At 35.8% G+C, this 16,516-nt stretch overlaps 1 protein-coding gene across 2 annotated transcripts in view; it reads right to left on the bottom strand.

Annotated features, from left to right (window-relative positions):
• DPYD (dihydropyrimidine dehydrogenase) overlaps positions 1-7,622 on the bottom strand; it is a 797,518-nt gene extending 789,896 nt beyond the window's left edge. The window contains exon 1 of one of the 2 annotated variants that reach the window (XM_045547468.1): positions 7,447-7,622. In XM_045547468.1, the coding sequence (XP_045403424.1) occupies positions 7,447-7,485 (39 nt within the window). In that variant the 5' untranslated portion in view covers positions 7,486-7,622. The remainder of the gene's footprint in view (positions 1-7,446) is intronic. The other variant, XM_045547470.1, reaches the window with a different exon arrangement.
• Positions 7,623-16,516: the final 8,894 nt, after the last annotated feature.

Raw genomic sequence — 16,516 nt, 5'->3', positions numbered from 1 at the left:
GTAGGATTGAACATTTTCTCTCTGCTTAGGCAAGATTTAAATTTAGTGTATTCATTTGACTCAAAAAGAAAAGGAGGCAGATAGGCATGAAGGAAGTTAAAAAATCAGGTGAATAAGCATAAGAAATCCATCCATATAGCCAGTATAATTGGTACACTTAATCCTACCTAGCATGTAAATCAAATAGCTAAGATAACACCCCTGCATGTCCTTAATATGATCACACATGTCACATTTCCAAACAATTTCACCATTGCCGTATTTTATTTCAAACCATCCTTAAAAGTCTGATCAATAGGAAACTCACTGAAGAATCAGCAAACTCTTCACAGTGGCTGAATGATTTCCACAAAGTCAGAAAGCAAGGGATCTAAAGTGTAGAGCAAAAATATGCCCAAGCTTACCCTGTATTTTATCATATGTACTCATTTTAATTAGCAAATATTAAATACACATTTTCTTCTACTATTTTGCTGAAGATTTTCACATTACCTTTTCATCAGGCATACTAACATTTTTAAAGTTTTAACATGTTACTATAGTCACTTTTTAAAATCAGTCTTAAAGAATTTCACAAAGATTAAGATCTACTTAGATTAGTCAATACTGGGTAGGTACTATAAAATCAGTTGAAAACTGACAGATGAAGTTTTAGGAGAGAAGTAAAAGTATTGAGGGTTTGGGGGTGGGGGTGGAGAACTAGCAGAGAGTGGTGGAGAATAAAATATGGGGGGAAGGGGTACAGTCAGGGCTGCATCCATGATCACCATCTGCATAAATCAGGCCTGGAGTTGACATGTAATTTTGTGTGGGTCCCCTGAGAAGTGGCCCTCAGGGCTCAATTACTGATGAAGAGATTTTTCTTCAAAGTTGCCCAGTCAGGAGTGCTGCAAGGGGACACTGATAAGCACTTATAATATCAATTTCCAAGCACCTGGGAGGTAGGGACGCAGATTGTCCCTTTAATTATTACGATAGAGGCAGAGGTAGCGAGCATGCTATTCTATAGCCAAGCTAAAATTCTCAAAGAAATAAAATTATTATAACTAGTATGAAAAGTTTAATATCAGAGTCATCTTTCAGAAAGATCATACTTTACCTTTTCCTGGTGCAAAATAGGTTGATTTCTAACTTATTCTTTCCTAGGAGTTAAGAAAGTTATTCATAAGCAAATGTAGTACGTTTGGGGGATGCTTTTAAGACTAGAAAAACTGTCTTTGAAGCTAATGTTTTTGCTTAGAGAGAAGATAGGTTAGTTCAAAGAGATATCTTGGTTTGTTTGTTTTAATTGTGCAGGAATTTCTTTTCAGAATAGTATCATATCCCTTCTAAATGTGAATGAGAATGCCAAAAATTAATTTTCACCTATGCATTAAACCTAATCTAGTCTCAAAAACACTCAGAAAAACAACAAAGAATCAAGTCATATGTATGTTACAGTAAAAAAGTAAGGGTCAGCCCTAGATTTGAATCTTATTTCCCTGGGTAACAGATGTGGATAATCCTGCATGGGGAAAACCTATGCCATACATCAGCAGGCTGGCAATAACAATGGGTATTACTAATAAAAACACATTTTTAAATAGAAATGAAATGAAATGGGTTTCTTCAAATTGAACTAACTTTCAGAAAACCCATCTCACCTGTAATACTGACAAATGGAATTCAGTAACTTTTTCATAACGCATACCTGTAACATTTATGAATCTTTAATAAGCCTTTCTATTAATTCTTTTAACTTTATTAACTCACTCTTCCCTCACTGATTCTAACAGAGACTTCAATACCACCAGTTAATTCTTGGAGTTAAAGCAAATTCCAGCCAATTGGCATTTATATAACACACATAATGATGGATGCAATAATAATACTTAAAATAAGTACTACCACTTAAAAAAGCATATATTTATGTGACAGATGCCATCTGAAACTTTTTATGTACATGACTCCAATCAATCTTTATAGCTATTGTATGAAATACATAGGATTAGATCCAATTTACCAAGGAAAAAATGATAGTCCAGGAAAGAAGTTGACAACAATCACATAAGTATTAAAAAATAAAAGAGCCAGCATTTGAACCCAGGTCTGTTTTATTACAATGCCTTTTTTTTCTTAGTACTAACTATGAAATGAAGCTTTATTTTGGGAAGTATAAAATAAATAACTTCATACAAAAGTACTTATAATTATTGATATCAATAAATATATATCTGTGGTGAACCACCTAAAATAAAATTTATATATTGAGTTGAATGCAGACATATCATATCTATTAGTATAACATTTTAATTAAAAGCAATGAAAGCAGTAATAATTGTAAACCACAGGAAGGATGTAATCCTATTAAGAGTTATCTCAGTAGTATAATTGGCTCCAGGATATCAGTGAACACCCACACCATTGATATTTAAGGCCAAAAAAAACCTTCTGTCTTGATACGGTGGATTAAGAGCAAATGAAGTCGAGAAGGTAAACACACAAAATTTGAAATCAAAGTCCTGACTATAGACAAATTTATAATCTTAGAATGCCTTATTAAATAATTTTAAGGTATAATATAAACGAAATAAAATTTTCTTGACAGTTTTAAGGACTGTCCAGGTCTCTGTTACATAGCTATCATGTGTCTATAGAGCTAAAATGTAGAAAAGTAAATTGATCAATCCTATTTTTCAATTTCCTTTTTAGCTGCATTGAAGGCTGGATTGTATCATATCTCTCCTCAGATTTTTGTCATGATATTTTACAAAAATCTTTTTGTCTCATTGTCTTTTAGTTTTGGTGTTCCAAATTTTGTAACTTAAATTTATACTAATTATTAGAATTCTCCCACAGTGATCAGACATCTTTACCTTACTAGGAGGTCTAGTTTTCAGTCCTTGGGTTGTTTGTTTATACAGAGTTTGGCAAAATGTTGTATTCAGTATGTTAAAGAAAGGTATGATTGCTTAAAGATTTTCTATAACTGGATCAGCATTTTGACTCCAGATCTTAGTATTCTTATTAATTCCTTACTGTTAATATTCAGCTATCCAAATGTGGACTTTTCCTCCAGAATATAAGAGAGGAGGCTATTGAATTCCAGCACACTTTAGAATTAAGCAATCAGTCAACACTATCTGCTATCATTAAGATTAAACAGATCCAATCTAAAAATCACCCTAGTGTTAGAGCCATCATTAGTCATTGACCTCACAGTTTTTAATTAAACTACTAAAACTGGTCATCTGAATTCATGTTCAAGAGAGAATTTTTTTAAAAAACCACACTGAAATGCACATGAAAATGCTCAATCACAGAAATATGTAGTACCTTAAAACTACAAGGAGCTATCACTGGAATCAGTGACTCTTCAAATCAGTTAATTAGACACATTTCCACTCCCCAGCTGAGCTCCTTAGAAAGTAGAAACATTTTAAAGTATGGACCACAAAATAGCTTAAAATAAGTAGGACAAATATACTTTCAACAACTCTAATTCACAAAATAAGTTTTGAAAGTTTAAAAAACTAAAAGGCTTTAAAAGCCTCAGTAAGGTAAGAATACATTTCCACCATATCTGTGGTGCCCAATCATTAAAAGAAAGGAGAGAAGAAATGACTGTTACTTATACATTCAGGAAAAATATAAAAATAAAAATAAATAAATAACCCAAGGCTTCTACAGAATTGAATCCTTATTCTTTCCTTTGGATCCATAACCCTCTTCTTTCCCCAGAAGCAAAAGCAATTACGATAAAGGGTGCTCTAATTTTTTTTTTTTCCCATCTCTGCTAATTTATAACTCATGCTTTTCCTTTTTTCCAAAATTCTTAAAATTCACTTTCTCTAATACATTTCCATTATGCTCCCATTTTCCAAATTTACCATTTTTAATCTCATTTTCCCAGTTAATAAATACATAAAATTCTCAATTACCTTCTCAAATGAATGGACATCATAACATCAGTAATTCAGAAACCATTTCTATTTTATTCAAATGCATTTGATTTGGTGGATAGTGGACAGACACAGATCCCTTTTTACTCAACTAAATGTGAAATAAGTTTATAACCCCTTAACACTCATTAACTAATAATTCAAGGAAAGGAACTTGCAATTCTAATTGTGACTAAGGAAGCAACAGAGTGGTTGATAGCAACTTGGTTTGGCTGTAAATATTTATCAAAATTACTAGCATTCAAATAGTTAAAAGCTTGCTGCAACTGCATACATTTTCCTTTAGCTATACAGTTTTACAGTCTATTCTCAATTATCCTTGCCAGTGGAGAGGAACAAGATATTGAATAAAAATGAACTATTCCAAAATCATTCTCACGTGCTTTTAAATGTGCAGATATTGACATCATACCAGCCACCAATTCAACCTAAATGAAGAAGTACTATGAAGTTATTGCTGAGGCAGGGAGAGTACTCCATGTCCCACAGGAACTTTTGACTTTCCTAGGAGAGTTTGTATTCAATAGTCATTCTTGACAAAATTCAGACTGTATCCAAATTGTAAGCCCACATAGTAAAACAACTTGTAAAAGTATATAATTGTTGTTAACGAACTTTAGAGTATTAATTATGTCATTGGCAGTGATTTTCCTAAGAATAAGATATTTTTTATCTTTATTGTTTAACATATTTGTTCTTTTTCCTGACAAGAAGCTGTCAACTTGTGGCATTTGTATATTATCCTTACTATTATTATTTTCGTTACTTAACAGATTATGCCAGTGCAGCTCAGAGAAGGTAGGTAACTTGCCCAAAGTCACACAGCTAAAAGGAAAAAGCTAGACCTCAATCCAAGGCAGCTATTTTCAGAGGCCAGGCTCCAAACCTCATTAATGTGTTTGGGGGGGAAAAAAAAAACATACAACTTGACATCTCACACAACTTCTATGATTCCTACTACAACAACAACAATTTTGAGTAGACAAGCAAGGTTCTGTTACCAAGTCATGCATCCTTTCTATGCCTATCTCCAAAGCCAGTGATATTCCACCTTTGGAGTCTGATTACCTGATTGTTTTCCATATTCCCAATCCTTCAAATTCCTATGTGATGTTGGATTTAGGCTAGAAATTATAGAACTATCGTTCAAAGCACCTTTATATATAACTCAGTAACATTTTCCCCTAGAAACAAAAATATTTCTGGGCTGCTTCACTGTAACCTGAGGTTCTGCAGGTAACTCACAAGGAAAATTAAATCACTATTATAGTTGGTTGTCACCTTCTGTTCTTTTCACACTTATCAAGTACTTTTCATATTTGTCAATGTGTTCTTATCTCATTTCTTATCTACTTTATAACAACAATTTTTTAAAAGATTACTTGTTTCTCGGCGTATTTGAAGCTAAGACAATGATCACAGATCAATCTCTAGACAATGGTTTTAATGAATTTGTTCAAGGAAAGCATTCAAATTTAATAGAAAACTGAGCCTCCACATTTCATTCTGATTCTTCAACACAAAAATGAACTTTAGTAAGTCAGTAGGATCAACTGAGACATCTGTGCTTGAATATGCTCCCCTAGGCTTAATGTATTTTTCCTCACTGCATTATATTTTAATGATTAATTTCATGCTCTTTCATGGTATTTTAGCTCATGAATCATGGGTATTACTTTGAAGGAAAAGTAAAGCACTCTGTGTGATGAAAGATGTTACTGATTAAAGTGTAGCATACATGAACTACATAAAAGCTGAAGGAGTTTGAATTCTATCACTCTAGATTAAAAGTACTATCAGGCAGACTGGCCAAATAGGCCAAGGTTAGACTGAGTCAAGTGGAGTGGGAAGAAGGCTTGAGCTCCTTCAATGTTCTTGGTAGAAATAATATATGAAATTAAGTTGGACGTTTAATGTTTCACTGGCATCTTTTTCCTCAGTGGAATATAGGTAAGTTTAAACTGATTTCAAAGACAATCCCAAGAGAGATGCAGAGAAAGAAACCAATTAAACAAATAACATACCATTGTGAAATTAAACAGTCAAACGCCAAAAGCCCCCCAACCTCTGACACAGGGATCTCTGAAATCAATGCTGCTTGAATGCTATCAGAATTTTGCTATTTAACTTGCTAAGGAAAAAAAAAAAAAAGATTTGGGTTAGTCAACAAGGACCAAAAATGACTAGAACCTAAATCAAACATACAAAAAGACAAGTCATCTCTTACCCTGTGCACAGATTAACAAATATTTTGTTAAATGTATCATATTTATCAATATCAAAAAGTCAACTATCCACAAGAGAAACCACAATTAAACTAACTAGGGATGTCCACACAAAGTCCACATGATAAACTTTGGCTCTTGCTACTAAAAGGATTTTTCAAACCAGGGTATGGAGCCTGAAGAAAACTCTACCACCTTCCTCCAGAGAACAAAGTTTCTCCAATCAACGACAGAGGCAAAATGCTGCAAAAGCAGCTATTTTCAAACAGGTGGTTTTAAACTTTTACTTAAGCCGCCAAAAAAACACTGAGGAAAGAAAATTTTTTGTTTTTATTTCTAAAAAAAATACACACACACACAAACACAAACACACACACATGTTCTACCAGAGCAGGAGACTGAAATAACGAAAAGCTCCAAACAAAACAGAATTAAAAAACAAAAAACTAACAAGCAGTTTGTCTTAGCTCAGAAGTGCTGACCTTCAGTTAGCCTGTCTAAAATCACTGTTTATAATTAAATCCTTCTTATCGCATACATAAGGTACTAGGGAGAACTCAAAGGAAATGGCCATGTTGTTTCAGGTAGGACCTTATTCACAGAAAGAAAGATGACATTTTTACAGAAACAGAGTGCAAGAGGAAATCAAAAACTGTTTGAGAGGAGAGAACAATACAGTTTACTTCCGCTTTTCTGAGGGCACAGCATTTTTCGTGTTCTCAATACTTTGTCCCATCCTCCCCACGTTAAATTATTTCGTAAACAATACTGTGGCTTGCGGCAACCGCTACAGCTGACGCACCCGCTCTTCTTTTATTTCTATACTTCACCCTTGCAAATAGCAGGATTCAGCAGTTAGAGGTGAGGGAAACGGGCAGGTGTCCAGAAACAATATATAGGAGGCGAACAGGGAGGCGCGGGGACAGAATGGGTGGGAAATGGGCGCTCACTAGCCCTCAGCGTCCACCTCTCCCCAGCTCCCGCGCTTCTTCAGTCACTGCCACTCAGGGCAGGACGAGACAGGCTTCCTTAAATCCCCTCAGAAGTAAACAAGTCCCAACGCTCAGGGTAGCCCTGCCGGTACCGGGAAGTCCTCCACTTCTCTCCCCGCCTGCCCACGCGGGGCTCCGGGGCAGCGCTTCTCCGCCTCCCCTCGGATCTCCCGCGGGGGAAACTTTCCCGCGTCTCCTTCCCGGGTGCGGGGGCCACTGAGGCCTCCCGGGCACCGACCATCTGGGCTCCCTCCCGCCCGCGGGAGCCGGCGCGCAGCCGATAGATACCTCGATGTCCGCCGCGTCCTTGCTAAGCACAGGGGCCATGGCAGCGCCTACAGTCTGGAGTCTCCCACAGACAGACCCTCGCTGCGTCCTCAGGCTCCAACCAGAGACCGAAGTAACAGCACGCCCGAGCGCGAGTGGAAATAGGAAGGCGGAGGCGCAGTCCGGCAGCGCGGGGGCGGGGCGGGGCGGGGCGGCGACGCCCCCGGGGCGGGGCTGCGCGCTCGGCCGGGCGGCTTCCCGCGCTGTGCGGAGCCGCTGAGCCCGGCCTTGCGCCGTCCAGTCGGCGCCCCGCCTCAGCCTGGCTGCTTGTTTTTCTGCTGCGGGTGGGAGGAACAGGGCCTTGCACGGGCGACTGGCCTTTGCTCTATAACTGATAAACGCTCAGCCAGGCAAGGGGGGCCAGATGTGAGGGATCCCCAGGATTAAGATAAAAACTATTGGCGCTCCAAGTAACACGTTGCACTTTTCTTTCCTTCAGCACAAACCCCGCGGAAGAAGCATTGTCTAAGGGGCAACTGCATCCTCAGAAACTCTTCAGGGATAAGGGAGTAGATGTTCCTGCGTCCGTCAGCAAATAGGCGGGCAGGGCTTTGGGCTACCGTGGAGGATACAGGAGCACCGGTCTTCTGAGAGTTCGCGGTCCCTAGGGGCGGGGCAGGGAGGAAAGCAAAAATATCTACAGCCAGGAGCGGCAAGTGGTAAGTGCTGTAGGCGGTACAGAATCAGGGTTGTAATTTTGCAGGACAATCTATTCTGATGGCTATTTAAAAAAATATATTATTCTAAAATGTGAAGCTCCTTTGAAGAGCTGGTATTCATGTTTTGCTCTAGAGCTTGCTGGAGAGACGGGAGAGATTTCATTCAGGGTTGGTCCCAATCCAGAAAATATTCACCTCTTCCTTGAGGATATTTGTACTCCAGATCTCTCTCCTTTTCTCCCCCAGTTAGATGCCTTTCCCCCTTTCCTCCCATAACATTTTATACTTATTTCTATTAAGGCATTTATGGCACTCCTTCATCTTCTTGGCTAGATTGTGATCACCTTGGAGTCAGGTATTTCCCCTTATCGTTGTTTTTTTCATTAGTACATTCACCATTTTATTCAACAAATATTTATTGAGCATCTTCAGTATGCCAGACACTGTGTTAGGTTCTCTGGATATAGTTTTCAAGAGGACACATCACTCTCATGAAGATTATACTCCAAGTAAGCAACATATGATGCCTGCTTGGAAGATAAAAGAGGGATAGTACAGAATAAGTGCGTCATGGGTACCTTGGGTGGTTAAGGAAGGCCTCCTTGGAGAAGCCAGCAGATTACCTTCCAGATCCTGGAACTTACTAGAGAATGGATACATTTTTCTTGAATCAAATATTACTGTTACGAGAAACTATAAAGTTAAATAGAAACCTTAGAATCATCCTTGACTCTTTTATCCTCGTTCCCTCATTTAATCCATTCCCACACTCTAAGGAGTCAGTCTCCTAAACAGATCTTGAATCATTCATTCTCCATCTTCAGTGCATCCACCATGGTCCAAGCTATTGGTATTCCAGCTTCTACTTTTACCTCCTCTCTACTCCAGATTGAGCTTCAAAAAATATTAATTGGCTCATGCCACACAGACACGCACCCACACGTCTACAAACCCATGATATAAATCCTTCAATGGTCCACTTCAGTCAGAATGTAATACAAACTCTTTAATGACCACTGAATAGCCTGCCTTGTCCCTCCCCTCCATCCTCATCTAAGGCCACTCTTACCTTGATTCATTATGTTCTAACTACAACGTAGTCTTTCTCATCTTCCAACCACTTCTCTCCCTTTTCACATTGTCCTCCACTTGGAGCTCTTCTTTTCCTTCTATTCTTCCTGTAGGTCCCAGTGAAGCCTTCCCCAACCCATCCCCACCAACAACAAAATTAGACCCCTCCTATCTTTGTCATTTTGGTTCATAACAACCTATTTCTTCATCAGAGACAGGTCAAATTTTTCACATGCTTATTTGAATATGATTTGTTTAATATGCGTCTTCCATTTAGAATGGAAGCTCCAGGAAGAGAGGGCCCATGTTTGGTATGGTTGTCTGCTGAATATTTGGTTCCTATCCCAGGAATGAAACATAAGAGACCAAGAATACTTGGTGCTTGAATGAACAGAGTCAATCCTGAATTTGGTTTATATACTAAGCAGTTTATTTTAGAAACTTTAATAGTACCTCACCATGTATTCTTGTCATTGTACTTGCTGCTGAAAAGTAAATCACAATATCTGTCAATAGATTTCTAGTTAAAATGTGTCAAATTAAGTACTTCCTTTTTCATGGAGTAATATTCCAAAGTCAGATGTTTCTGCATTTTCCTACAACCATACCTTACTACTTCCTCTATATCCTCTTGGAGATAGATGCATATATATATACACATACAAACATAAACACATATAAACACACAAACTTAAATACACAAACATACATATATATTGAGAGAAAGGAGATACCCACATATATTTTGACATATATAATGTAGGTATAATATATGTATAATTATAGCACATATTATTTATTCTCCAATTTAATCAGTCAGGTTCTATATTCAATTTCCTAATTTCCAGGGATACAGACTTTTCTGCTTTTTCAGGTTACACTATAATACAAATCTTATCAGTGAGCAATTGACACTTTACTTGTTTTATGGGTACAAGTATCCAAGTTATCCTTAAGAGTTGGACACTGGATTTCCATATTTGTTTTCTATGATTACTTTTCTCCTAAATGACCATACAGGATAAATTCAAATTTTATGTTGTCTTTCTGAAAATAAGAGGTTCATCAGTGACAGTCAACAACCAAATATAAAACTTAAAATGTTATTTTACAATCCCCAGAACTTCACCAAACTGATGTATCCTGTCTTGAGATATTTAATTAAGGCATCTAATCACATTGCTCACATGCCACACCTATACGCTGTGATCAGTGATTGAATCTAGTAGTATTTTAAATCCATTGAAATTGCACATTAAGCACAGTGGTACCTGTAAATAATCCAAGCTGTTTAAAGCTTACTGCAAATGCATTCACACCACACTTTTTGAAAGTTGTAAATTATGGTGGCATTTGTCAAGCTGTCCCTCCATCTGGAAGCACAGTCAAATATCAGGTGTTCCACATTAATTTTTTGTAGGCTTGGGAGAGACAGCTCATCTCTCAACCTAGTAGTTTATAGTACACAAATGAATATTATTATTATCACCATAGTCAGGAGTAGGGTTTATGAGTCATCATTAATTTCACATCTGAAAAGTTATTCAATATCACAAATTCAGAAACATAATAAAATTCAGATTTCCATATGCCTTTATTTTCCTCCTGAAGTCAGCATTAAGCAACATTTTGAGGAGCTACTTCTTGGAAGATGATTTTCTCCCAAAAAGTCAGAGACTTTGAATGCTCGTGAGACCCATTTTTTTCCTCCATGTGATTTTCTAGGGCCAAATTAATTGCTATCCAAACTGATTGATATAATGAGCAAGAATCAGCTGGGCCCGAATATTTTTACTATTCCTGCTCAAAAAAACCATACAGAATATATTAATTCATATTTTATTCAATAAACCAGATATAATTTACTTAAATACATAGATATGCTACATATAAGCATATATTATGTAAATGCCATAAAAAGCACAGATAACACAAAGAAACTACAAATTCCTCCCAGAAATGTATGCAATTCAATTATTTATTGAGTGCTATTGTTTCAGGCACTGTGACAGGCATTAGTGTACCTCAGTGTACAATAAAGATATTATCCCTGTTAGCACAAACCTTTAGCCATTAGCTAAAAAACACACATTGCCACTTAGTGATTTTGAGTCAGTGGTCTAACTGAATGAGGTTATTGTGAGAGTCAAATGTCAAATGTATGCCATGTATGCAATAGTATTTTATAAATAACAAAGTGTCATTTATATAAGTTAAATATTAAAAATTTAAAGATATAGTTCTCCAATGTTTACATTCTGGGAAAACACCATTGGTTCATGATTACCTATGAAATGATTTTGAGTAAAATCCAGTGTGAATGGGAGGTTTATAGACTTATCTAACTTAACATTGAGGGGGAAACATCCTTTAGATTAGAATGATTATTCTCTGAAAGAATTTCTCTCACTATTTAGAGGACTTTTCTTTGTTTTCTTGCTGGAATTTTCCTGTTTCATAATTTCAAGTTTATTTATATCTGGGATTGAGACAGAACTTTCCTGTAAATTATTTATCATTCAGTTTGATCCTCTGTAGTAGATGCTGTGATGTACTTCCTAGATTCCCACAAATACCCCAACCCGTTCAAGCTTGAAGCACTCATTCCCTCAGGGGCTGGGATTGTTGGTAGTTGGCAGCTCTCTGCTGAGTTCTTCTCTGGAAATTTCCCCTGGCTAAAGAGTCACCTCATTCAAAGTTCATGCCCCTTCATGGGGCAGAAGATATCCAGTGACTGGTCGATGTGGGAATATAAAGGCCTGGCCCTTGCCTTAGTTCAAGACATCTTTGAGAGGCCCTCCCAATTTCAGAGGTCCCTCAAGGGGGGGAGGGACATTTGTTGGAACTTTGATAGAGTTCAACTTCTCGCCCTGTCCATCCTGCTTCATTCTCCCTCTCTTACTGGTCCTCATCAAGACAGCACTGCCCCATAAATACACTTCCTGCTTGCACATTTCTATCACAGAGCCTGCTTTCCAGGAAACCTATTCTGCCTTGTTATAAATAGCTGTCTTAATATAATAAATTTAGCTGCTATAACTAAATACCATAATATGGGTAGGTTATAAACAACAGAAATTTATTTCTCATAGTTCTGAAAGCTGGGAAGTCCAAGATCAAGGCTTTGGCAGATTTGGTGTCTGGTGAGGGCCCACTTTCTGGTTCATAGATGGCATCTTCCTGCTGTGTCCTCAAGTGGTAGAAGATACAAGGCAGCTCTCCAGATCTCTTATAGGGGCCCTAATCCCATTCATTAGGGCTCTGCCCTCATGATCTCATCACCTTCCAATATCCCCACATTGGTGATTAGGTTTCAACATGTGAATTTTGAGAAGCCAAAAACATTGAGACCAAAACAATAGCCAAACTTTAAATACCTTAAATGTATGTATTCTCTTTGACTCAGCAACTCCATTTCTGATATTTTTAAGAAAAAGATCATTCTTGTATGCAAAATTTACCCAAAAACTTGGTTCATTCCAAGTTGTTTATGCAAAATTAAAAAGGTAACAATTTATATGCCCTATAACAGGTGACTGATCAATAACTGATTATTAATATAAGTGCTTATGAATGATGTGACAAATCCATATAATTCAAATTTATGTCATCATTAGAAATGAGATTGTACAAAAATATTAACGGGGAAAGACATATATATCAAGAGTACATATATCAAAAAATCAAATAACATCATAGGGTCTAAATATACATGGACAAGTAACAAACACATATTAATTAATTATATGAAACAGTAAAAGTTTATTTTACAAACTTCATTGCATTATGAGCAAATACACCAATGCACATAACTTTTATAAGTTGTGTGTATGCATGCATGTAAAACCCTCATTACTTCTACCCTGGCGATTTGCACATATTAGGCACTCTGTAATTTTTTATATGAGGTATTTTATATCCAAACCAATACCAAAATTATCTGTAATATTCTACAGTCTATTCCTTGCAAAATAATTATTAATATCATCGTCATTTGGGGTACAAATTTTTTAAGAGTTATAGAAACTGGCAAATAACAAGAACTATTTAAGCATAAACTAGACAAAATTATCTGAAAGTTTGGATAATGTCCTATTACAAAATAATTATTTGAATGTATTAATCTACTTAATCATGAAACAATAATCTTTTCCATCTTTTGCTCCAAACCCATCATGTCTTCCCATTTCACTCAGTAGGAAAATGTCCATATAGTGGCCTCCTAGGCATGTAAGATCTAGCTTCTTATTTCTTCTCTCCCCCTAATTCCTCCCATTCTTGTTCACTCCAATTCCATCCACACAGATTTTTCTACTTGCTGTTCCCTTTACCTGCAATGATATTCCACCAGTGAGCCCCTCATCAGCTTTAGCCATTTGCATACAGGTCACCTTCTCAGGAAGGTCTTCTCTGACCACCATATTTAAAATTGCAGCTCCCATATCTTACATTTACTATCTCCCTCTTTCCTGTTTTTTCTCCATAGCATATAATACAAATCACATTTGTTTTAATTATGTGTGTGTTCATTGTTTGCCTTCTCCTACTAGAATGTAAGTTCTTCAAGGTTTTGTTCACTGCTGTATCACCAGTGTCTGAACCAGTGCCTAGTAAATTGTAAATGCTCAATAAATATTTTTTAATAAATACCTGAAACAGATGGTAGGCTATAGTCCCTTATTTTTTCATACTTCCACATTGGCATTTAATATTTAATATTGTACATTTATGTGTCTGTCTCATCCACCAGAGAGAACTGTTCAAGGGCAAGCACTAGGTCTTATTAGTCTTTGAATCCCTCAGCTTATAAGTGTCTAGAATTAAGTAGATGTGCTCTAAATAAATGTTGATTAAATAGTGAATGTATTAAAAATCAACATATTTATGTGCTTTCTGAATAGTACCCATCCCAGTGCATTTTTTCATGTTGAAAAATTGAAATTTATCATGTATATCAACCAGAGAAACTCTAAACTAAAAGCTTACCATGAAACATATTTCCTGTTTTATTCTTGTCTTAACAATTCACAATACTTGATATTTATGCAAAGTACCTATTGTATTTTCCAAAAATTCAAAAATATTTCCATTTCCTTATTTCTTGTCTTCAACATATTCAAAGAATTTTATTAGCTTTGCATTTTCAAATATTCTGAGAAGTCTCTTCTTCATTTATTAAAAATGTTATCATATTATATTTTTAATATTTCCATCTAATTTGCAGAATTCAAGAGAAAGGTTATTTGGTAGTTTTTATCATAAGTAGAATAACCATTCCTAAAGAATTTTAACATTCTTTCAGAGAAACTTATATGTTACATGTTTATGCCATTGTATGTTGTGTGTGCCTATACATATACATATACATATATGTGTGGGTATATTTTAAACCATTCATCGTAGTTATTCCAATTATTGCTCAAAATGTCATCACTGAACTTACAAATTCAACTATCTTGTTTTAGGCTTCAATTAAAAGAGCTTGTAGGTTTTTTTTTTTCTTATTCCTTTTTTTTTGAGGGGAGGGAGTACTGGGGAATGCTGATTACTATGATTCTTCCAAGTAGCACAAATACATTTCACAATGTGAACTTTGATAAATGTCCAAATGGATTTTAAAACTAAGTAAATTGAGTTGCTTTTTGAGTCCCATAATTTATTCCAGCCATCTGTGTTATACACACACCCGTTTGTTTCTTAAGAACTTTAGGATTTTTTTTGCCCACCCCCCAACCCAGCACCACCTTTAAGATATGACAGAATTAACATATTTCAGGATTGACTTTGGCCCCCTAAAGAATATAATACATCTTTCAGTTGAGAAGCATTTTTCAACATAACTATTTGCAATTTAGAGATTAAAAAATGGAGAAGCAAAAACATTCTTTTGGCATGATACTTTCTATTTAAAGGCCACCAAATGTTTCTTTCTGAGAGATTGTATTGAGCTGTTAGGATCTTGGCATCCACTATTGTTCCAGGGAAAGATTTTTCCTGGCCCACACTTGTTGTTCCTGTATAATGAATGACTAGAGTATATGGACAGAGCCACCTTCTATCCATACTAGCCTTAACTACCATTGATTTCTGCCTTGCATCCTCTTTTAAATCATGCATACTTAATCATTAGTATTACTTAGAGCTAATAAAAATAGCTGACTTTATTGATCATCTACAGTATGCCCAGACCATTACACATAATCTCTGATTTAATTATCATAATAATCTGAATTTAAAGATAGAGAAACTGATGCTTGTGTGTTTTACTGGAGTTTCTGATACCTAATTTCCTTTTTCTTCTGGTAAGAGTTATTTAAACAATAGAAAATTGTAGATATTGTTTGTTTTAAATACAATGTGGTAATTTATAAAGTGCATTTTTAGTTTTATTCATGGAGAATGATGTTAACTTTTAGAGTTCCTATTTTGTTAAACTGTGCATTAGACCCTTAATATTAATTATCACATAGTTAAGAAAAGTGATGCTCAGTAATGATAATGCTACATCTCCACAAGACTGATGGGTGCAGATCCTGGATCCTTGGGCATAATTCCTACATTCAATATACCTTCTATTTTACTATTCTGCCTTGAAGAGTAATATGCTCCTCTACAGAATCTATTTCGCTGTTCTAGTCTAGCCTAGTCTAATCTATAAGCTGTAATAATCCTAATGTTTAAAGAATAATAATCTCTATATCATGTTTTTTGTGCTACAATAAGAAACAAACATATATATGTATGTGTGGTATGTGTGTTATATATGACTGTATACGTGTTACATATCACCATGTGTATCAGCCATACCCTAAGTAAACATATATATTTGTAGTTGATACACATAGTAAATCCATGCGTAGGTGATGAGTTCTATCACAGATTTTGACACAAATTTATTAAATACTATGTCATGTTTCTTCCATAATTTGAACTAAGATAAATTGCTGAATTTAGAACACAAATTTCTAATAAACTCATATGATACATTAATCCAAGAAACAATTTATACTTTAGATTGTCCCAAAGCTAAGACAAATTTGACTAAAGTGATAAAAATAGAGAATGATTAAAGAGTTTGAGATCATTTAGCCCAGAGAAGATAAAGCTAGCTAAGTTTGAATAAATTATTGTATTTAAATAGGTTTTTTTAATAAGCATAGTGAGCAGTTGTTTTCTATTTTGACATCAGGTCAGGAAATGGTTTAATAAATTATGAGACAGTTTAATTGGATATAAGAAATAAAACTTCTCTATGTCAAAGATGAAATATTAGCATGGACTACTACAGAAGAATTGAAGTC

The sequence above is a fragment of the Lemur catta genome, chromosome 3, assembly GCF_020740605.2.
Source record: "Lemur catta isolate mLemCat1 chromosome 3, mLemCat1.pri, whole genome shotgun sequence".
In the NCBI taxonomy this organism is placed as follows: Eukaryota; Metazoa; Chordata; class Mammalia; order Primates; family Lemuridae; genus Lemur; species Lemur catta.
This window is presented reverse-complemented; position numbering and strand designations above follow the sequence as displayed.